Source organism: Chroicocephalus ridibundus, chromosome 2, assembly GCF_963924245.1.
Source record: "Chroicocephalus ridibundus chromosome 2, bChrRid1.1, whole genome shotgun sequence".
Taxonomy (NCBI): Eukaryota; Metazoa; Chordata; class Aves; order Charadriiformes; family Laridae; genus Chroicocephalus; species Chroicocephalus ridibundus.
The window spans coordinates 62787467-62809053 of NC_086285.1; the positions used below are offsets into that span (position 1 = coordinate 62787467).

Below are 21587 nucleotides of genomic sequence, written 5' to 3' on the forward strand. Positions count from 1 at the left end.
AAATATCTCTGATTTAGCCATAAAAGAGAACAGAGAATTAAACTGCGTGAATATGGACACCCCACTCCCCTAAATTAATGAAACGTAGTGATCCTGATTTGAGCTGTGCAGTGTATACTAAATTCAAAAGCCAGTCACTATATTTGCCAGGAAGGAGGACTCATTTTTTTTCTAGGAAAATTAGAGAATTACAAGATTTAATGAAAGTTGAAATATGAAGTTTTATTATAATGCACTGTGTTCAGTCCCTGGTGTTCATCCAAAATGAAATGAAAATCAGGCTTTCTTTGAACAAAACCAATCTGCAGAAATAGGGGAGCAATGGGAGGGAAAGGTTTGGTAGTTTCCAGAGCTAGGTTTGCCTGCTTGTTTGTTTATTTTCTCCAAATTGACTCCTAACCTTTCCACTGAGTGTGGTACTGTTGTGGGGTAGAAGCCTCGGCTTTTCAGAAATGTGACACTACTTACTATAGCAGCTAAATCCGGCAGCGTGATGTTCTTGCAAGGTATAGCACGCTTCTTTCTGCCTTCCCAGCTTTCTTTTAGCTAAAGGGAAATTATCCATGTTTGACTCCTCAGTATCATTAGTTTTCAGTTGGCATAGAAACTTCTAATGTGTGTTTGACTTTACTAACCAGCAGATAGCTTGCACAGATTCTGCTTGACAGCTTACACTGGAAAAAGGAAATACACACTCCAGGGTAGGTTTCTTCTGCTTTTCTGCATAACTTTCTGTTCTTTCATAGCTTGTCCCAAGAGCGACGGATCTTAGGTCCCTTGCAAACATGCTTTTAGTTTGTTGAGAAAGAATTTTCATAGACTGTGGAATGTGTAAAAGGAAAGAACAGTACCTATCCCGTCTCTATATAAAGTGTCCGCTAGCCAAGCATTAACAAAAAAAAAACCCAAAATTACTGTAGTACTAAGTATTACAGTGTCGTGAAGGACTGCTGCCTGCCTTTCAAAAAGAAAAGATCAATCCTTTAGTGTTAATTTTAAAATCACCTTTGCTTATAGTCAGTATTCATGGTAATAAGCACAGGTATCCATGTTGACAATTTTTTTGAATGATTTTTCCTAACTCAATAATAAAGTGGTTTTTATTTCTAACCACGTGAATCTAATTTCCTTTGAACTGGCTTTATGGGAGGGTGCAGACAAGAAAGTTTTGCTATGTTTGACATTCTTGAAATACGGTGATTGGCGAGGTGCACAAGTATTGCACATTAGCTATTATACACTGTGCTGTGACCCAATATAGCGTACTGTATAATGGGCGCACCTGGTGCTAATGAGATGGGAGAGGCATCTAATCTCCTATTGTCTCTAATTCCTAGTTTTACACTGGGAAATATAGATCTATATTGAGATTCTCTCAATATAGATCAGTTTCCCCATGGAGAATAGTAGTGTTTCTCTTCCTTTTACAGGTAGTATTAGTAAAAAACACCCCGAAAATGAGATGTGATGAGATACTGTAATGTTCAGTGATGTCTTCAATGTGAGGTAGCAGGTCTTTTGCCTACGGCAGTGTGTCTTCCGACTGGGAGAGAGTAGTGGGAGAGAGCTCAAGAACTGGAAACAGTGGCCATGCAGCGGATAGGATTGATGTCCCCGTAGAAGTAGGAAGGAGAGAGGGGAGGGTTTTCACAGTTTTGTTATGGAGTTTGTAAGATCAGTAAATTTAACTGTTCTGGTTAGAATTTTTTGTTTGCTTTTGTTTGCTTTACTTTTTTCACCTGGATGTCCCATAGGCTTATGTCAGCCTGGCTTCTTTGCCATCTCTTTTCCTTTTTCTCTTTTAGCAATTAAAGACAGGAGGAATTATAATTGGCACAGCTATGTCTTAGAGTGGTCTCCCCATGCTAATGTAGAAAGCAACAGTGAAGTTTCAGGAGAAATGTCAAGCTTCCACTAAAACCTTTAGAAATTTGAGATGTAGCGCTTCCATTATAATGTGGCTGAGAGTCTTGGTTAAGATCTTTAGCTTGGATATTAGAATATACTTTCAAAGCCCCTCTTCATTTATCTGGTTGGAGACTTGAAGTTGGGTCTTCCACATCTCAAATAACTGTTCCACAGTAGTTAGCCACTGAAGAGTTTTATTTGTAATTTTAATCGTGGAGTTGATGAATAGGCAGCAGGAGTAGCAGTATTTGGCTTGGGGGCAACCATTTTAAAGCCGTGCAGGGAGTGTATGGAGACTAGAGCGTATGTCCTTAGGTGGACCAGTTTTGAAAGAAAGGGGTTAGATGCTGGGCATCTGCTTACTGTGTGTATCTGTGTGTGTATATGTATTATGTGTGTGTGTGCATGCGCATGTATATATAAACACATATATTTATGTGAGACTTTTTTTTTGCCACAACTTATTTCAGCACCCTTCCCCTTAAGTCAGAAGAAAAAGGGAACAGCGTGGTCCTGCTAGTTGAGACAGTTATGTCAAGCCCTTTGCTTCTAACACTGTATGTTCCCTCTTTGTAGTACGGTGGAAAGAGCTGTCGCTTCTAGCAGAGTGAGAGAACATGAGGCATTTCAGTAGGGGCTTGACAAGCTGGAGAGCAAATTCAAACCATTAAAAAAGAATGATGAGAAGAGGATGTTCTTGCTGCTTATTCCATGTTCCATCTACTAGTTATCCTGGAAAGCTTTCAGACTACATGAATCCATTGCTAAACTGAGCAATACAAGGAAAAAAATCCTTTTGAACTGGCAAACATTAGGTGTAAACCTCATTTACGTCTCTGTTTTATACGCAGTAACACAAATAGGCTGCTTAGTTGTTCTGGTAGGGTAAGCGCTGAGTTCAGCTTGTGTATGAACTTTCTGGTGAAAAGCAAAACAGGCAGCACGTTTTCCAAAGCACTCTGCTTACGGAGCCCACGAAGTCTCTCTGTACAGAGACCCCCAAGTGAATGAAAAAACTGTGTTTTATGTGTTTTGCCTTTTTCTATATGGGTCTGTTTATTTCTGCTAAGTAGCAGTGGGTGTCCTAAGACTCTGGAAATAATAGTTATAGCGATACATGTGTTTGTCCTATATATCACCTTTAATCTGCTGACAAGAACTTTGAAGTTTCAATCAATTTAGGATTTCTAGGTTGAATTAATAGCACTGGTCAGCCTATATGTCAGCACTGGAGATTTTATAGCTGACAAGCTATGTCAAACTTGGAAGCAAAAAATAAAACCACCTCAAAGCCTGTCCTCAAGGGTTAACCGTGAGCCAGTCTCGCGTCATAAGGGTTATGGATAGTGCAGGATGTATGCCGTGGCAAATTGTGGAGGAGCTCATTGAAATTAAGCAAGGTTTTGCTAATATAATTTACACTCTGAAAATCTATAACTGCGTTTCTGGTTGAGGTTTACAACTACAGTGTATCTGAACTTCAGTGACCTACTGAAAAAAGAGTTGACAGTTACAAAGCTGCATCTCTAGCAAAGCATCTTTCCCACAGCAGGCTTTGGAGTCAGAGTTTCAGTAGTACCACTACTGATGTCTGTGTGGTGGAGTTGTGCGGCCATGCAAGTATGCTGGGGTACCCATAATCTGTCCTGGACAGAGGTTGGTATTCTTAGTTTAGGCTGTAAGTTACTGCACAGTATATTGAAGTTGCAGGAGAATCCAGTTGTGGTCAACAAAGCGAATTCAACAGGAAGAACTGAATTGGGTTTTCATTTTATTGTCGGTGCTATTTTAAGATAGTCTGGTTTTCACCCAGAATCAGAAAGCAATTTCCTGAGACTTTTTTCCTCCTTTGGATGTGCTCTCCAAATAAGTAAGGTTCAATACCAGTTAATCTCTTACCTGTCACTTACTCTGTGTGCGGTAGCATGCCAGTGAAAATTATGAAAAGCATGTTCCATCGTGCATTTTCACATGTTCCTTTCCTGCCTCTTTTAGTTTATGCTTTAAACGTACAAGATTAAGTTTGATTTGCATAAGGTTTGCACTTCTTATCCTAAACTCTTGTGAAGTGTTGCAGAGTACTGTTTTAATGGCTGTTTTCTTCCCGAAGTGGTGTCCATATTCAGTGGTGTCTATATTTCAGTGATTCTTGTTCTGTGGAGAACTTGCATGCAAGATTTTCCAGATTGTGACATGATTTTGCATTCTGCAGGGTAAAGATGCAGATGGGGTGTTAGCTGTAATGGTAACGCTGTTGCTACAGTAGTAATGTAGCACGCTACAATCTAGCTTTAATGTCTTCTGGGCAAAACCTTGTTGATTTTTGCACAGGATTTGAAATTGTCATTTGAGGCATTATTTTTATGCTGTTGAACATTAGGGATTGCTCTGTGAACAATGGATTCTTTGCGGACTTGCAAAGCGGCGGAACGCTGAAGTCTGGTGCAGTCTTACCTAGCTTACAGCACTGACTTAATTCTAATGTTACTTAGTTTTCTCATTTTGACTGTTTTTCAAGGTGAAATGCTTCTGTTATTCTCCTGTAATAATTTCAAATGGTAAAATCCTTAATCTAGGGTATCTTCTTTTGTGAAGAGCCAAATCTTGACTTCGTTGAAGCCTTAAGCAAACATTTTGAGGTTTGTTTTTTTTTTTTACCCAGTTTTACCGCTGTACTTCCCCATTACATTACCTCGATTCATGCTGATTGTAGTCATTGATAACGAAGCATGTACTGATGGAAGGTTGTGCTTCTACTGATTCGTGTTAGATTTTTGTAGTAATGGATTGGCTCATTTATTTTAAAAGGCTTATTTTAAACCTCCACAGAAAAAATTTAGCATGTTTTAAAGCCTTGAGCAGAGATTTTTACACAGTGCTTAAAGAAAATCCTAGACAGTTCGCTTTATCAATACCCATGCCAGTGTGTGTTTTAATGGAAAAGCATAAAATGAGAGATTGGGGAATGACGCAAAAGGGAATACATGGTTAAAAGCATACATCTCCATATATATTGTAACTTGGATTAAGCACCCTCAGTAGCTGAATGCTGGCTTACAAAACCTGAGTATGCAGGATGATAATGTAAAATCAATTTGTTTTCTGTATCTCTTTGAAAGGTAGTTTGGTTATTAGTACTGCAGAACGTGTGTGTACTGCTGAATGATTTATTTGTTGCGTGTATGTGTTAGGAGGGGATTTCTTAGAATATAGTTAAACTATCTGGAAAATTAAAGTCAGTTTTGTTAACTTTTCTCCTTTTGCAGGCTAATAACTCTGAGGCCATTAAAAATCATGTAACCAGAACGGTAAGTAATTACACTTTATTTCTTTTTCCTTTACTTGTCCTGATTTATTTTCCTGTCTGAGGCACTTATTTTTATTACATCTTCACAAAGTGTTTGTTGCTAGCCATTTTCAAAGCATGCACTTCGCTTTCTATCCTGTGTGACCTTAGCCTTTGATTTGGATAATTAGTGGTGTCCCCCCCAAGTTTATCCAGAAACAATGAACTGAACTCTGTATTCCTTATTTCTAAATCAACCAGGGGAGAAATGAAGAGAAATATTAAAATCTTCACAGATTCGTTATATTCAGAGGGGTTCAGAAATTCAAGAGATACTTTTTCAGCAGGAAGAATATTAGTTCTTGTGTTATGGTCAATATGCAATTGATCTTTTAGCCTTTATTTGTTCAAGTTACCGTGCCATGTTATTTACAAAACAAATTAAATGTCCCTTCCCAACCCTTTATTATTATTGCTGCTGTAGTACTACTGGTACAAATAGTATTAAATGCATTATACATTTATTGAAGTGCAATAGAACCCAGTCTTCTAAGAGATGTAGAAATTTCTGCAAAATGGGAAGTATTGCACACTTCAATACTGAAAGCATGTAAGAGTATACTTTTAGAACAATTTCTGTGAAATAAGTAAGATGAAAAGACTTTTTGAAGTCCTTTGCAGTTGCCTTTTATCAGAGATACCAAGTTTCTTTGATTTCTAAACAAATCTTGGGAGATGCCTATAGTTAACTCTCTATTAGTAGGCAACTGTGATGCACATATTTGATTCGCCACCATAAAGATGAAGTTAACATTTAGAAACGGGCAGAAGGAAGGACTTGGAAGATGCATACGGTCTTCACCGATCCATTGTTCAACTCAAGAGAAGCTTTCTATTGCAATAAAGGAGCATCACAGCACTAGTCTTGTGTGTTTTGCGTTTGTTTTGTGATGTCTGTGGTTCAGTGCCGTGTGCTTCTGCTGGTGCCACTCTGTGCAGGGTGTGAACAGTTCTGACACTTGACTACATGTATAGGCCGGAGACCTTCACGGAGGTTGCATTTGCATTAGCAGTATAGTTTGTTTACTTGGGGTGGCAATAAATGTTTTTGCACAGCTGAGGTCAGCTCTGTGTTTGGACCCATGCTATTATCCACATCATTCCAGTAAAATTATAATTATTTCTGAATTGCTAGAATATATTTGATACTGAAACCAGCTAAAATGTCTGGTGAAAAGATTGTTTCTCCCTTCAGTCTTCTCTTCCTTAACAAGACAAATTAACTAAAATTAAAAAATGAGAATAGAGCAGACTTCTTAGTTATCTGCATGTGAATAATTGGTTTTGACAGCTGCTTCTAGTGTAACAAATGTGAAGCAAAATAGCGAGATACATTGTGAGGAAAATACTTGCAGATAATTTTCTATTGTCAGTTGGAAGTTTTTAGCTTCATTGTGTTACATCTGAATACTTCAGAAGGTTTTCTGTTTATACTGGTGGCTCATTACACCAGCTGAGGTCATATGTTTTGGGTTTTTTCCTGTACATGTAATAATTCATGCACGGCCATTTTGAAGGCAGCTTTAATGGCAAGCGATGCTTTTTCAGCTGTTTCTTTTGTCCTATTATATTTTGCATTGGTTATTAATTCACCATTAGCAAGTTTCCTGAAATTTTTGCTAGTTACTTTCCACGGACCAGTATACCTGAGGAGCAAAGGGTGGCATGGATGAGGGGCAAGGGGCCATTGGGAAATAGAAGAAAGTTCCGAACTGAAACACAGTGGTTGGAATACCTGTTCCTATTTGAAAAAGAGAGGAGGTGTAAAGCTGCAAGGCTGGGAGAGTCATAAGAAAGCATTGTCACCAGAGAGTGGGGCTAGATGCAGCCGTTGCCTGGATGAGGCTTTTGCAGCTCTGGTTCTGTGACCCAGAACCAGGTTGTGTTATGGTAGCGCACAACCCGTCTGTGTAGTGCTAATAGGAGATGCATTCCTTGTCTTCCTGCCTTCTTTCTTCTAGATTTGTGACACACTTGTTCTCCTTTTGGTTTATTAACTAAATTGGAAGAGACTGCTTTAACCTGCCTGACTCTTTTGGCTCTCCATTCCTCTCCCTCCTTTACATCTTGTTCCATGGCCACTGGCCCAGGAGAGAAAAGGTCTCTTGCTTTTTCTTAGCAATGTGACTGTTAATGGAGTATTTCTAGTGTCAGCCCTTACTGCTTTATAGGAAAGCTGTGTAAACATCAACAAAGAGAGTTTGGCTTGAATTCTAGGTAGTGTCAGAACCAAAATTTTGTTAGCTTAATTCTAATGTTTGGGATAGCTGTGAGGCGTGGATAACGCTTTCTTACTCAGGAAGTCAGAAATGCTTTTTCTTACATACCCCTGTGAACTGGAATCTTATTTTATTCTTAATATTAACATATTAAAAACAAATGAATGAGGCTTCTTGTTTCAACTAAAAGCTGGCAGAAGTGATTCTGTCACTTTCTATCCAAAATTGCATGCACATAACTTTCTGTTAGTTAATAGGGTGCTAAATTCGCGATGAAAGTTTGCTTCAGTTTTGATGTCTTGCATCTTTAGGTCAGAGAGAAACTTGGGAGACCTACTTCTGAAGCCTTTCCCTCTGCCACCAAGTTTTGGTTTTTTTTCCACTGTGGACATCACTGTATCTTTTTACGGAGTTAGGAGGTAGAGCACATACATACAGGAACTTTGCATTAGGTGCTACTGAGTCATGGTGTACAGGACTTCTACAGAGCCTCATAATGTGGTAGGTGTGAATTAATACAGAAACCTTTACACTCTGCTGGGTCTGTTGTGTTTAATTGTATTGCTTGTGGGTAGTATTCATTCAGGAAGCAGTTTCAAAGCTGTGGAGTAATTACGAAACTATCCTACAACCAGAGCTGGAGCACATGTATTATTTTAGTACAGGAACTTTCAGGCTGTGAACAGGGCCACTTTTCTGAATCTAAGTGAATTGGAAGATGATCTTGGTAGTTCCTTGTTTCCCTGGCAGATTGGTAGTTGGAACTCCGGATCCAAGTGCCCCACAAACTTGATAAGGATGAGCTGGATGAAAATCTCTACGGTTAACTTGTTGAGGGGAGGCTGACCTGTCTTGGCTGAAGTGTTATAGGGAAGAATCGTGGGAGCAGCTTTGCCAGCAGCTAAGAGTCGGGGTAGTTCTTGGCAGGGAGACAGCAAGCTGGGATTTATAACTTCTGCAGACACTGCTACTTGCAAGGGGCATGTCTGTCTGGACTCTTGCTGTTAACACCACACAGGGGAACAGATTTTTACGGAACACAGTATACAGGGTGTGGGGGGAAAATGTACATCCAAACAAATAGCTGTTTGCAGTAGAAATAATGATAAATCTCTTCCGCAGAGTCAACTCCAAAAAAGATTTTTTTAATTAATTTTTTTAATACTTACTGGAATAGACACTAACATAGAGACATTTGTATTCACAAGGCATGAATATTTGTTTTCCACATTTGGCATCATTCTAAAGCCAGAGGCCAAAAATTTTGCAAATTTTGGTTCTCATCCAAGACATCCAAACATGTGTTTCACTGTAGCTTCTAAAAGCAACTACTGTGTCAGTAGGAATTATCATGGTGGAGCAGTCCAACGATCAGTGTAGCTCATTGGTCCTGTCTTTTCTGCAGTACCCCAGAGTGTATAGAACTGTTACGCTGTGCTTTAGAGTAGGAGAATTTCTTCTGATTCCTATCCATGACTTGAGGAATGAAAATACCATCACAAATTTGGCTAAAATGCATTCAGGTCTCCCGCTGATCAGTCTCTCTGTTCATATTTTTATTTGTGGCTGTTTCAATGGAGAACAATTTTGTGAAAAAAAGTTTCATGAGCTAATTAAAAGCTGTGTAAAATACATGTAATTTTATGACAGATTAATCAAGTTTTCTGATGCTTGTAGCAACATTAAAAATAGGCACAAATAAAATATTTATATCCTATATAGATCCGTGTCATTCTTTCAAAATATGTCCCGATACCTTTAAGTCACAGATTACTCATTGATTTACATTTCTGATAGTTGTAAATTCTACTCATTGATCCTTACTCTTCTTAATGCTCCCATTCAAAAAGCAGCCCTGGAAAGAAATAGATGAGCTGTGTGAATGCATTTCAGAGCCGGAGCTGCAAGTTTTCGGTAGTGCTGTTCGTCGGAGGAGCGTATAGTTGATGTACAGCTGTCTCAGCTGTTTAAAACAACCAGGTCCTTGAAATCAATAGTTCTTATATTCCGCTGAGATCGCTTTTAAGCAGGTATTGTATTATATAATTATAGTTCAGTGCCAAAAACAGGTACTTGGGAAAGGCTGCTGAATGATTTCTATGGGTTTTTTTATTTGGCTTCATTAGCCTTCCTTTGATTCTAGTCTCAAAAGGGGTAAGTTGTTATCCCACTTGGTATTTCTAAGCCCACATGTGGCCTGCATGACTAGTTTTACTTTGGTATTGGAAACTAGCAGTTTACATACTATGTTTTTGACTTTTTTTTTTCCAGAGGTGTCATATAAAACATAGTAAATCAGTGTACTGACAAAATGTAAATGAATTTATTTGGGGCAAAACTATCTCCCTTCACTCTGTGGTATTTCTGGTCTCTGAAGCTCTACTACAGAGGACGTCAGGCTACAAAGCGTGTAATCCTGCTAGCTGTAACCCCAGTTGCCTTTTTCAGTTCTTGGAAAGGTTGAGGATGATCATCTAGATTCCCGAGACACATGTCATTTTTTTTTTTTTTTTACAGATATGATTTATGTTTATTTTTTTTCACAGGCATTATTTTTTACTTGATCATCCCCACTTCTTTCTTTGAGAGTCAACCTTTTGTTAATAGGCGAGAGGATGCAGCCTTAGCAGAGAGGTTACTTCTTATTCCTTCTGTTTCTGGACTAGTGCAGAAGGTGTCATAATGCTACCGCAGTGTCACATTGTGCGAGATGGCCCGTACTATACTTATGTCATGTTTTTGCTCTGAAGTTGTGGACAGACCAGAAAAGAGATTGTAAAGGTATGAGATGCGGCCTGCTGCCTGGGACAGCACAAGCTTGCCATCTGAGGCAGACCATAAGCAGGTTCATCTTCTTTGGTGTGAGAGGAAGATGAATAAACAGGACTGATCTCAAAAGCCTCTTTTGTCCAAGCTGTGCTGTAATTGCTGTCTTGACCACTTCCTATACTTCCACTGGCAGCAGGCTGTGCTGGGAAACTTACCTTCTTGTGATTGTTGCGACCTGGTGAAAATGATGTAAAATTAAATGTGGGCCTGTTTCTTAGCTTCTGTATCACACCTAGGCTGTACTGGAATCTGAGATGGTCTCCTCTTGAGGACTATATTTTTGAGAAAGTCGGGCTAGCAAGCTCTGCAATGTGCCCAGGATTAGATGCAGGAGCCAAAGATGGCAAAAAGAAGCAGTAAAGAGGAGGTCAAAGCAAAGAGTTGCATGGCTTGAGTTTTCACTGGAAAAGGGCAACGATGCAGTATCTTGGATACAATGAATTTGCTCATTAATATTATTCTGTGGCTGGAGAGAAGACTTTTTAGAAGCAATTGCTTCCCCCTGCTGGTTTTCCTACAACAACTGCAGCAAAGTTTGTCTGACCAAAAGGCTCTCTGCACTTGTTTACAGGGATAAGTTTTACGTGTTATTGTTTGGGATTGATCTGTTTGTTTGGGATATAAAAAGTCCTTAAAACTGAATGAATAGGTAAATGGGAGGTGTTTTCTTTCTTCAAAACTCTGCTTCTCAAATGACTGGTTATACTGTCTGCATTGCTAGGCAGTCCCAGGGAAGGAGGGGAACAAGAAATGTGGGGAGAAGCTCAAGGAAGAATAATCTCAGGGTGGTCTGTCCCACTGGCAACAAATCAAGTGCTAATTCCACTGGATCTCTCCTAATTACAATTCTAAATTTTTAGCCAGGTGTGGTTATATACCCCATTTCAAGCCATTATTTTTTGTTCCCCTTCATCTTCACTGCTGCAGTTGGTTGACAGGAAACAAAAATCATATCTTGTTTTGAAAGATTTTCTATGTAATTGTCCATCCTGGGAGATGACAAGATGGCATTTGCTGTCTTGGAAGATTACCCAAAAGTTTTGCCATTATCCTTTCAGTGTGCAACAAGGCAGAAAATAGTGTTTTGGGTTTTTTTACTTGGATGGAGATGACTTACCTGTATGGATAGTCTGCCCTGTGCTGTTGAATCCTGTGCTTGGTGAAACTCGTATTCTGCTGGTATGTGTGTATGACTTGGTCTAGAAGAAGAATCCCTTTTTTTTATCAGTGAAATGACCCTTTTAAACCACACAGAGATGTTAAAACAAAGAAAGGCAGTCACAGAAGTTCAAGATTGGTTTTAATTGGCTGTCAAACCTGAATTCAGTCAGAAGCGTGGCTCATGTTTACAGATTGCCTGTTGTGAGAAATGCTGTAACAGCTTCTTCTTGTGTGTGAAAACACATTGTAGGTGTGTGTGTGTGCATGGTATGTGTTTCATCAAACCTTTAAAAAGCTTTTTCAATAACCATTTTGCATCTGTAGTAAGTCATGTATTATATCTGTTGGATTTTGTTAAATATTTTAGCCGTGAGGGGAAAAGTTAGTGGTGTAGTCATTGATAATTAGTAGACAAAACAAATAATAAAAAGAAGAACTGAAGAAAAAAGAAAGCACTGCTAGCTACAAGATAATTAAGCCATGGAGGGGAGGAGGAAGTTACTGTAACCTTGTGTTAGATGTGCAGAGAAAAGGAGGTGGGTCATTGACTTTGTCCATTTGCCAACAAGTCATTGACTGTAGTCATAATATAATGTACAAGGTGATCTTGATGTTATGAAGGGTTAAGTAAAATTATAGTATTTTGGTGCACTATAACTAAGCAATGGGAAGTTGCATGGTCTGAATCAAAGAATTTTTTGAAGATGGCAGGATTCTGTTGATTTTGGGAGCTGGCCAGAATTTGTATAAAATCATGCCTGCAATGAGAGACCGAGGATTATTGCAGCTATACGAGACCATGCAGTGCAACGTGATACCCAGATGAGATTTCAGAAGAAGAGTCCTTTTAAACCGATATATTTATATTTTTATATGTGCAACCAATCAGCTAGAGCTTTTAACTGTGATATAGGTACTTGAAGACAATTTCTTTCCAAACAGAACTGGTAATTTAAGTTGTACCAGCTGTTGGATTTTGGAAGTTGTCAGGATTATCTGTTTTTATGCACAGAGCAGGAAAGCTTATATAGTACTGTGCATCTCATAGGTGGACTTGGCATGCATACAGTAAATACACATCTCACTAACAGGGTTTTTTCTGCTAGTGGTCTGCATTATGTTATGGCTCATATGCTTATACGCTGCATGCTACTAGATTATGTGCTAGTTTATATGCTAAAACAGTGTGCAGTAGAGAATGATACCAGGAAAGATCATGGAGAGGATCATCTTGAGCGAGCTCTCACGGCAAGTGCAGGGCAGCCAAGGGATCAAGGCCAGCCAGCATGGGTTTAGGAAAGGGAGGTCCTGCTTAACCAACCTGATCTCTTTCTGTGACCATGTGACCCACCTTCTGGATGCAGGGAAGGCTGTGGACGTTGTCTATCTGGACTTTGGTAAGACCTCTGACACCGTCCCCCACAGCATTCTCCTGGAGAAGCTGGCGAATCATGGCATAGACAAGTGTACTCTTCACTGGGTTAAAAACTGGCTGGGTGGCCGTGCCCAGAGAGTTGTGATTAATGGGGTGAAATCCTCTTGGCGGCCGGTCATCAGTGGTGTCCCTCAGGGCTCAGTTTTGGGGCTGGTTTTGTTTAATATCTTTAGCAATGATCTGGATGAGGGGATTGAATGCACCCTCAGTGAGTTTGCAGATGACACCAAACTAGGTGGGAGTGCTGATCTGCTTGAGGGTAGGAAGGCGCTACAGAAGGACCTGGACAGGCTGGATTGATGGGCCAAGGCCAACTGTATGAGGTTTAATAAGGCCAAGTGCTGGGTCCTGCATTTTGGTCACAACAACCCCGAGCAGTGCTACAGGCTTGGGGCTGAGTGGCTGGAAAGCTGCCCGGCAGAAAAGGACCTGGGGATGCTGGTGGATGGCCAGCTTAACATGAGCCAGCAGTGTGCCTAGGTGGCCAAGAAGGCCAATAGCGTTCTGGCTTGTATCAGGAATAGCGTGGCCAGCAGGAGCAGGGAAGTGATCGTGCCTCTGTACTCGGCACTGGTGAGGCCTCAGCTGAGTACTGTGTTCAGTTCTGGGCACCTCTGTACCAGAGGGATACTGAAGCGCCGGAGCGTGTCCAGAGGAGAGCTACCAGGCTGGTGAGGGGTCTGGAGACCAGGTCATATGAGGAGAGGCTGAGGGAGCTGGGCGTGTTTAGCTTGGAGAAGAGGAGGCTGAGGGGAGAATCATAGAATCATAGAATCATAGGGTTGGAAGGGACCTCTGGAGATCATCTAGTCCAACTCCCCTGCCAGAGCAGGGTCACCTAGAGCAGGTTGCACAGGAACACGTCCAGGTGGGTTTTGAATGTCTCCAGAGTTGGAGACTCCACCACCTCTCTGGGCAGCCTGTTCCAGTGCTCTGCCACCCTCAGGGTAAAGAAGTTCCTTCTCATGTTTAGGTGGAACTTCCTATGTTCCAGTTTGTGCCCATTGCCTCTTGTCCTGTCCCCGGGCACCACTGAAAAGAGCCTCGCCCCATCCTCCTGACACCCACCCTTTAAGTATTTATAAGCGTTGATAAGGTCACCCCTCAGACGTCTTTTTTCCAGACTGAAGAGACCCAAATCCCTCAGCCTTTCCTCATAAGAGAGGTGTTCCAGTCCCCTAATCATCTTTGTAGCCCTCCGCTGCACCCTTTCCAGCAGTTCCCCGTCCCTCTTGAACCGGGGAGCCCAGAACTGGACACAGTACTCCAGGTGCGGCCTCACCAAGGCAGAGTAGAGGGGGAGGATGACCTCCCTTGACCTGCTGGCCACGCTCTTCTTGATGCACCCCAGGATGCCATTGGCCTTCTTGGCCACAAGGGCACATTGCTGGCTCATGGTCATCCTGTTGTCCACCAGGACTCCCAGGTCTCTTTCCACAGAGCTGCTCTCCAGCAGGTCAGCACCCAACCTGTACTGGTGCATGGGGTTGTTCCTCCCCAGGTGCAGCACCCTACACTTGCCCTTGTTGAACTTCATAAGGTTTCTCTCTGCCCAGATCTGCAACCTGTCCAGGTCTCTCTGTATGGCGGCACAGCCTTCCGGTGTGTCAGCCACCCCACCCAGCTTGGTGTCATCAGCAAACTTGCTGAGGGTGCACTCTATCCCCTCATCCAGGTCATTGATGAATATGTTGAACAGGACTGGACCCAGTACTGACCCCTGGGGAACAACACTCGTCACTGGTCTCCAACTAGACTCTGTGCCCCTAATCACAACCCTCTGAGCTCTATCTTTCAACCAGTTTTCTATCCACCCCACTGTCCATTCATCTAACCCATACTTCCTAAGCTTCCCTATGAGGATGCTGTGGGAGACCGTGTCAAACGCCTTGCTTAAGTCAAGGTAGACCACATCTACCGCCCTCCCCTCATCTATCCATCTAGTCATGCCATCGTAGAAGGCTATCAGGTTAGTCAGACATGATTTCCCCTTGGTGAATCCATGTTGAGTACTTCTGATAGCTTTCCTTTCCTCCACGTGCCTTGAGATGACACCCAGAACGAGCTGTTCCATCATCTTTCCAGGGATGGAGGTGAGGCTGACCGGCCTGTAGTTCCCTGGGTCCTCCTTCTTGCCCTTTTTGAAGACTGGAGTGACATTGGCTTTCCTCCAGTCCCCAGGCACCTCGCCTGTTCTCCAGGACTTTTCAAAGATGATGGAGAACGGCCCAGCAATGACTTCTGCCAGGAGACCTTATTGCCCTCTACAACTACCTGAGAGGGGATTGTAGAGAGGTGGGTATTGGCCTCTTCTCCCAGGTGAATAATGAGAGGACCAGAGGAAATGGTCTGAAGTTGCGGCAGGGGAGGTTTAGATTAGACATTAGGAAGAATTACTTTACTGAAAGAGTGGTCAGGCCGTGGAACAGCCTGCCCAGGGAGGTGGTTGAGTCACCATCCCTAGAGGTGTTTAAGAAATGTCTAGATTCGGCACTTCAGGGCATGCTGTAGTGGCAGAGATTGTAGGTTGTTTGTTTGTGGGTTCTTATGGGGTTTTGGTTTTTTTTGTTGTTGGTTTGGTTTGGTTTTTGGTGTGTTTTTTTTTTTTTTGGTGTGCGTATGGTTGGACTCGATGATCTCAAAGGTCCCTTCTAACCGTGAAGATTCTATGATTCTATGATTTCATCACTTATTTTCTTACCAGAAATGACTGATTATTCAGGTTACATGGAGGTTTAGCCATAAAATTTATTTTAAAATGGCAGAAGTACTCCTTAAGCAATGGATACATCTGTGCAACTAAGAGAGATCAAGGAAGTGGAGTGAGAGGCATGTTTAGCTGGTTGCTTTCTAGTTATCAAAACAAAACATGCTAAAAGCTTTTTCTTGAATTTCAGTTTATTAGTTATTTACTTGTTTTGGCACCCATAGTGTATTGCCTACAGCCTTTAAAATCACAAGAAAGGATTGAGTAAAAAAGAAGCCGAAAATCCCATGGTTTCCTCACTTTCTATTGCCTAAGTAAAGATAGGAACCAGTGGAATTGAGACCAAGCACTTAGGTGAGGTGCACCTTATGCCATCGGGTGTGCTTTAAAATTTGCCAGAACAGCTCATTTCCAGAAATTTTGCAAGGAAAAAAGCCACTTGCATGCTTGTATGTGTCCTAGCTGTTCCCAGATTTTGATATACGGTGTCACTGTATGGAAAGTTCTAAGGCCTCTTCCATTTGAACACAGTTTATTTGGTTTGGGAATATTTGCCATGTGTGCACCTGAAATAGATAGGGTTTATCAGCTTTCCAGCTCTTACCCTTCATCTAAATAAGCTTTTCTGTGCATTTTTCTGTTTAGTAAGTATGAATTCAGGGCAGGAAGACGAGTGAATACTCTTATGGAGTTACTGATGCATGATATTAAATTGAACTTCTGATTTTCCGTATAAAAAGATATACCTAAATGTAAAGTAAATACTTTTTTTTTTATTTAATGTTAGTATAACAATAGCTGCCTTTTTTCTAAAAGACTATCCTGGAAAGAAAGGATACTGCCCCCTCTAGATGTCTCTGTTTCTCAAGTGATTATCACACTGGGGCTTAATTCTAAGACAGCTGAAATCAGGTGAGAAAAATTCTATTACTAAGCTTTATGGGGGAGAAAATTTGCACAATTTTTAAGGCATACTTACTGAACAAATAGAACCACAAAAGACACACACTAAATTCTCATAAAGCAAAACCATTGAAGCTCAGGCTTCTCTTCAAACTCCCAGAAGTCTGATACTGGAATAAATTGAGTATATTTTTCAGTGCTGTCATGAGAGAATCACTTGAGAGGAAGTTACTTTTTCAGGTTTATACAGAGGTTCAGGCTTCATCTTCTTAGAATTCCATTGAATGTTTGTTAATGCAGTTACCAAGAAGAGCACAAAAGACAACTAGTCCTCTTCTGGTGATAGTGTGTTGGAAGAGGTAGTAGTGAGTCTGTATGAAGAGTTGGACATAAGCTGGCGATAATCACAGTGTTTGCGGTCAAAACGTAAGGCAATGGTACTCTCTTATCCTATTGTTGCTGTAGTTTTCCGCGATATGGACATAATAGATGAGGAAAAAGGGCAGGAACATTGACATCAGTGGCAGCAAGGAAGGTGCCAAATTGACTGTTCTGCTTTCTTTGTTCCAGAATTCCAGCAGTGCTTTGAAGAACTCCACTTTCAGTTGTGACAAAGGATCACGGCAAGTATTTATTTCATATTTTGTGTAGTAGTGTTACATAATGCTGTGGTGGTTTAGGTTTTGTTATTTGTGGTTGTAATTTCATGAGTTCAGTCTTCTGCAAGAGATGTCTTGCTACTCAAGTACCATTTTTGCAATCCCTGTCTTAAAAAACAACTGGGCCTATTTGCTGAGCTTACTTTTAACTTAAGAGCTTATTTTTAACTTAATGACTGTAATCTTCTGATTATTCTATTAAAAAGGACATGGTAAAGTGCCTGGTTGTGCCCTCAACCTGGAGACAAAGAAGAAGTTAGAGTATATGTCAGTATATGGAGACTAACCTGTGAGATTAATTGGTTTACATTGGTGTCTGTTGCAGTTTGGGGACTGGTTTTGGCTTCACTTCAGTGTTACTCAGAGTAGATTTCAAGATGGTATCTATCTGCAAGTGTTTTACAGCTCACTGGTGAATCTACCAATTTGTAGAATTCTACATAAAAAGTAATCTGCGAGGACATAAATACCAATATGTTTTCTATTTATCACCCAATTTTTTTGCAGTGGTGTTTGTCAAAGTTGTTTCATTTTACTGCTTTTCTACATTATGAGTTGCAGAGATTTTTTTCTCTATAGTTTTGATGTGAAGAACTGTGATGTTTGGCTAACTCCATTTGCGTACTCAATTGAATAGTTTGAGCTCTATAGGCATTTAAGAAGTTGTAACTGTAATAACAATATTGGAAACATCAGATGCTTTGACTGTATAAGTCCCAAGTTGCAGTTTCTTCTCATTAATACATGATGTTTGTTCTTATCTGCTCTGCTCTGAACTGCCACATCTGATTTCTTCACAGAAGTGCAGACTTTGATCACATTATGGAGGAAGGCTATGAACTTGACCTCACTTACATCACAGAGCGGATCATCGCTGTATCCTTCCCTGCTAGCTGTTCTGAGGAAACTTACCTCCACAATCTACAAGATGTAACCCGAATGCTCAAATCCAAACATGGGGATAATTACTTGGTATGTGTAGGATCAGTCTTTTGTGATACCTCATCTTCTGTCCTGCAAGAAGATCACTTTTAGGTCCACATACACCATTCTAAACTAAAAGTCACTCATCTAAAGCCTCTTTGGTCTACCTTTACAGCTTTGCAAGCAGGAACAAGATTTTCAGTAGTGTTTTAAGCTGTTGTAAACAAATCTATAATGAGCTCTGTGTGCAGAATTTATATTTTTTTTCAAATGATGACCCAAGCTATTAATCTCCTGTGCTGTTTTCTGGCTAGTGCGTCTAAACCTTATGGTATGTATTGTCTCAGCTTGTTCTACAAAAGTGAATTTAAAACAGGGCCAATGTTTTGTTTGTTTTTTCTTCTACTGTCTTTTTAATTAGTGTGTGTAAACTATTAGAATGAAATCCACAGCTTCAGGAGCATGAACTTGACTCCTGATGGAAATCGGTTTCTGGAGAGATTCCACCTAATGATTTAAATACATTATTTTTCACTCACAAACCAAGGTGTCATAGATACATTATGAACCAGCTACTGTCCTCAAGATGCATTTATAATACTTCTAACATGGTCTGATGTCCTCAGCATGGCACCTTCCCTCCCTTGGCTTTCCCTTCCATCAGGAGCTGGTAGCTTGTAAGGCACAAGATAGTAATATTTTGAAGGTGACCTGTATGTAAAGCTTTACTGGTTCTAATTCACCTGTTCTTAGTGGCTTTTCCCATGCAACACCAGTGTGTTGGTATTTGTGAAATAAGCTTGTAATCTCAGTCCAGTTAAATCTCACTAAATACCTGTTTGTATTACAAAAAAATCTGATATGTGTGATATACCTGATATAAGTCTTGTTAGGGTGCCCTCTCTCTAAGTGCGATTGCAGTCAATTTCTCTTGCAAAATTTGGATCTACGGGTTTTTTTGGTTTTATTTTAATTTTGTTCTATTTATTTATATTCTAATGAGTCCTTTGGAAATCTGCTGACTTGGTCAAAAGAAAGTTTGATACGGTCTGTTCCAAGTATGTTTCTGCAAATTTGCAAGATAACCTGGCAAACCGCGGCCAGGTTGTAGATCCAGAGAGATCATTTTTAAACTATCTTTTGTTTCTCATGTTTCAAAGACTCCTTCAGTCTGCTAAAGAAGATCATGTATAGCAGAAACTCTCCCCCACCTCCCAGTGAGCAGTTCTGCTGAAGTTGATGAGAACAGTCTTACTCTTTCATTGGGTCAGGATCTCAGCTAGCGGAACATATACTACAAATCAGCATTTGTCACTTCTTATCTAGCTGTTCTCCCTCCATATGTTTATATATGTTAAACTGTTGCCACTACAGTTGTAGTGAGGACGGAGAAGGGGAATGATGCACCCAAAGAACTGGGCGAGTGCATTGTTTCCTGCTTGAGTGAATCTGTTACGAAGAGTGTGACAAAAAATCATAGGTATCTCATTTGCTCTAATAGTAGAGGTTTATACTTTGGCAGTCTAAGACCCAGAGTCCTTTATGGAGAGATGGAAGCCTGTCCAGAGCTTACAGTAGACTTTTCACTGCTTTTTGTCCTAAAAAAAAAATAAAAAGCTTCCCAGAAGGCTTTGGTTCCTAGAAGAAATGTGACTTTTCTCTAACAGAGAAAAACTTCAAAACTGAATTTTTGTAGCATCTGTGTAGTACATCCATCAGTTTATTCTGATCGTATGCGTGTGGCCTTGGTCAGCAAGAGGGAAGTCATATTATGTTGAAAAGAATCCGGTGCTATGTCAAAATTCATGTAGAGTTGTAAAAGCCTGTTCTTTAAATGTTGGTAGCCTTTAGAAACTGGCTGTTATAACAAGCAAGCTTTTATGTCAAAAATAGCAAAAGACTTTTTCAATCATTGAATCATAGAATCATTTAGGTTGGAAAAGACTGTTAAGATCATCGAGTCCAACTGTTAACCTAACACTACCAGCTCCACTACCAAACCATGTCACTAAGCACCATGTCTATACATCTTTTAAATACCTCCAGGGATGGTAACTCAACAGCTTCCTTGGGCAGCCTGTTCGGCTTGACAACCCTTTCAGTGATGAAAATTTTCCTGATACCCAATCTAAACCTCCCCTGGTGCAACTTGAGGCCATTCCCTCTCATCCTTAAGTTGTTGTTATTTTATATTAATCATGAATTAGGAATCTCCTGGATTAGACGGAAAAAGAAAGAGGAGAGAGTTAAAATATTCCATAGTGTGTTTGTTAAAAAATAGGTTCTTAAAGTCTCCAAGAAACAGTAGTGCATTGATATGTTTGCTTTCATGCAGTGTATTTTAATTGACAGATTCTTTCTGCAACAAATTTTTATTTAAAAACTTAAACCTGTCATATTAAGGAGGTTTTACAGGATAGAATGAAGCATCCTTTTATTCCCTAAGAAAAATTCTCTTGTGGTTACAAAGGAATGCATATGTTATTGCAAGATTCAAAGGCTTTATTCCAAGTGAATGCTACTTTACACCAGTACTTTCAAAATAGTGTAAACATCTGTCAGAAAGCTAAATAAAGTTTAAATGACACAATTGCTGTGTCAACTGAAAAACTCAGTTTGCAAAAATAAATTCACTATTATGTTACCATTTTGATCAGCTTCATCAGTAATGTATTTGTCATGCTAATTAACTAGAAGTTTGCCATGCATTGCAGTTGTAGGAGAGGAGTAATGCTCAATTGTTCAGATATTTTGAGCTTTTAACAAAAGAAAAATTCCATTGTAAGTTTGTCTGTATATTTTTCTGATTTTATGCTCATTTCCTAAACCTGAATGTTTCGGTGTTTAAAATGGATAAATATGTATGGTTTTTTTCAGTGTCTCTAACAGGTTTTATAGCAGTGTTTATTACTTACGGTTGTCAAAGCAGTTCTCTTGATGTTGATTTAAAGCAGTGATAAATGAGCAAGTCACCTTATTCTTGTATGCTGCTGTGTTAGTGTGATCGGCTTACATATTTGTGTCCACAGTGACTGAATGGTAATCAAGTTTTTTTGAGTAAACTGTTCTAAATTAGCTCTCTAGTTAGTAGTGTGCTCCAGTTACAAATTTGTGTCCACAGTGACTGAATGGTAATTGAGGTTTTTTTGAGTAAGCTATTCTAAATTATCTCACTAGTTAGAGAGGTATCTACGTGGGGGCATACAGAGCAGCTGATGAACAGTAACTCATTTATATCTAAGGCATTAGGAATCTGACAGTAAATCCTATTGCCTAAATTCATGGTCAGTTCTTTTTTAAAAGTGAAAGAAGCCCCAAACCCACTGCTAGAAATTTGCAAAAAAATTTCAGTGGTTACAGTGCAGTCTTAGCATATACATATTTGTACTAGGTTAGACTAATATAACCGATGCACAATTTCTTAGTCATACATAGGTAAATTACATGGTAATGCTTGTGTGTTACTGTTGCTCTATTAGTTGGGACTGCTTGTTAA

At 40.1% G+C, this 21587-nt stretch overlaps 1 protein-coding gene across 17 annotated transcripts in view; it reads left to right on the forward strand.

Moving 5' to 3' along the window:
* The window catches only part of TNS3 (tensin 3), a 221061-nt gene that overhangs the window by 92990 nt on the left and 106484 nt on the right, over window positions 1-21587 (forward strand). For all 17 annotated transcript variants that reach the window (XM_063325678.1, XM_063325677.1, XM_063325681.1 and 14 more), the window contains 3 exons: window positions 5175-5216; window positions 17079-17131; window positions 17968-18139. In XM_063325678.1, the coding sequence (XP_063181748.1) occupies window positions 5175-5216; window positions 17079-17131; window positions 17968-18139 (267 nt within the window). The remainder of the gene's footprint in view (window positions 1-5174; window positions 5217-17078; window positions 17132-17967; window positions 18140-21587) is intronic.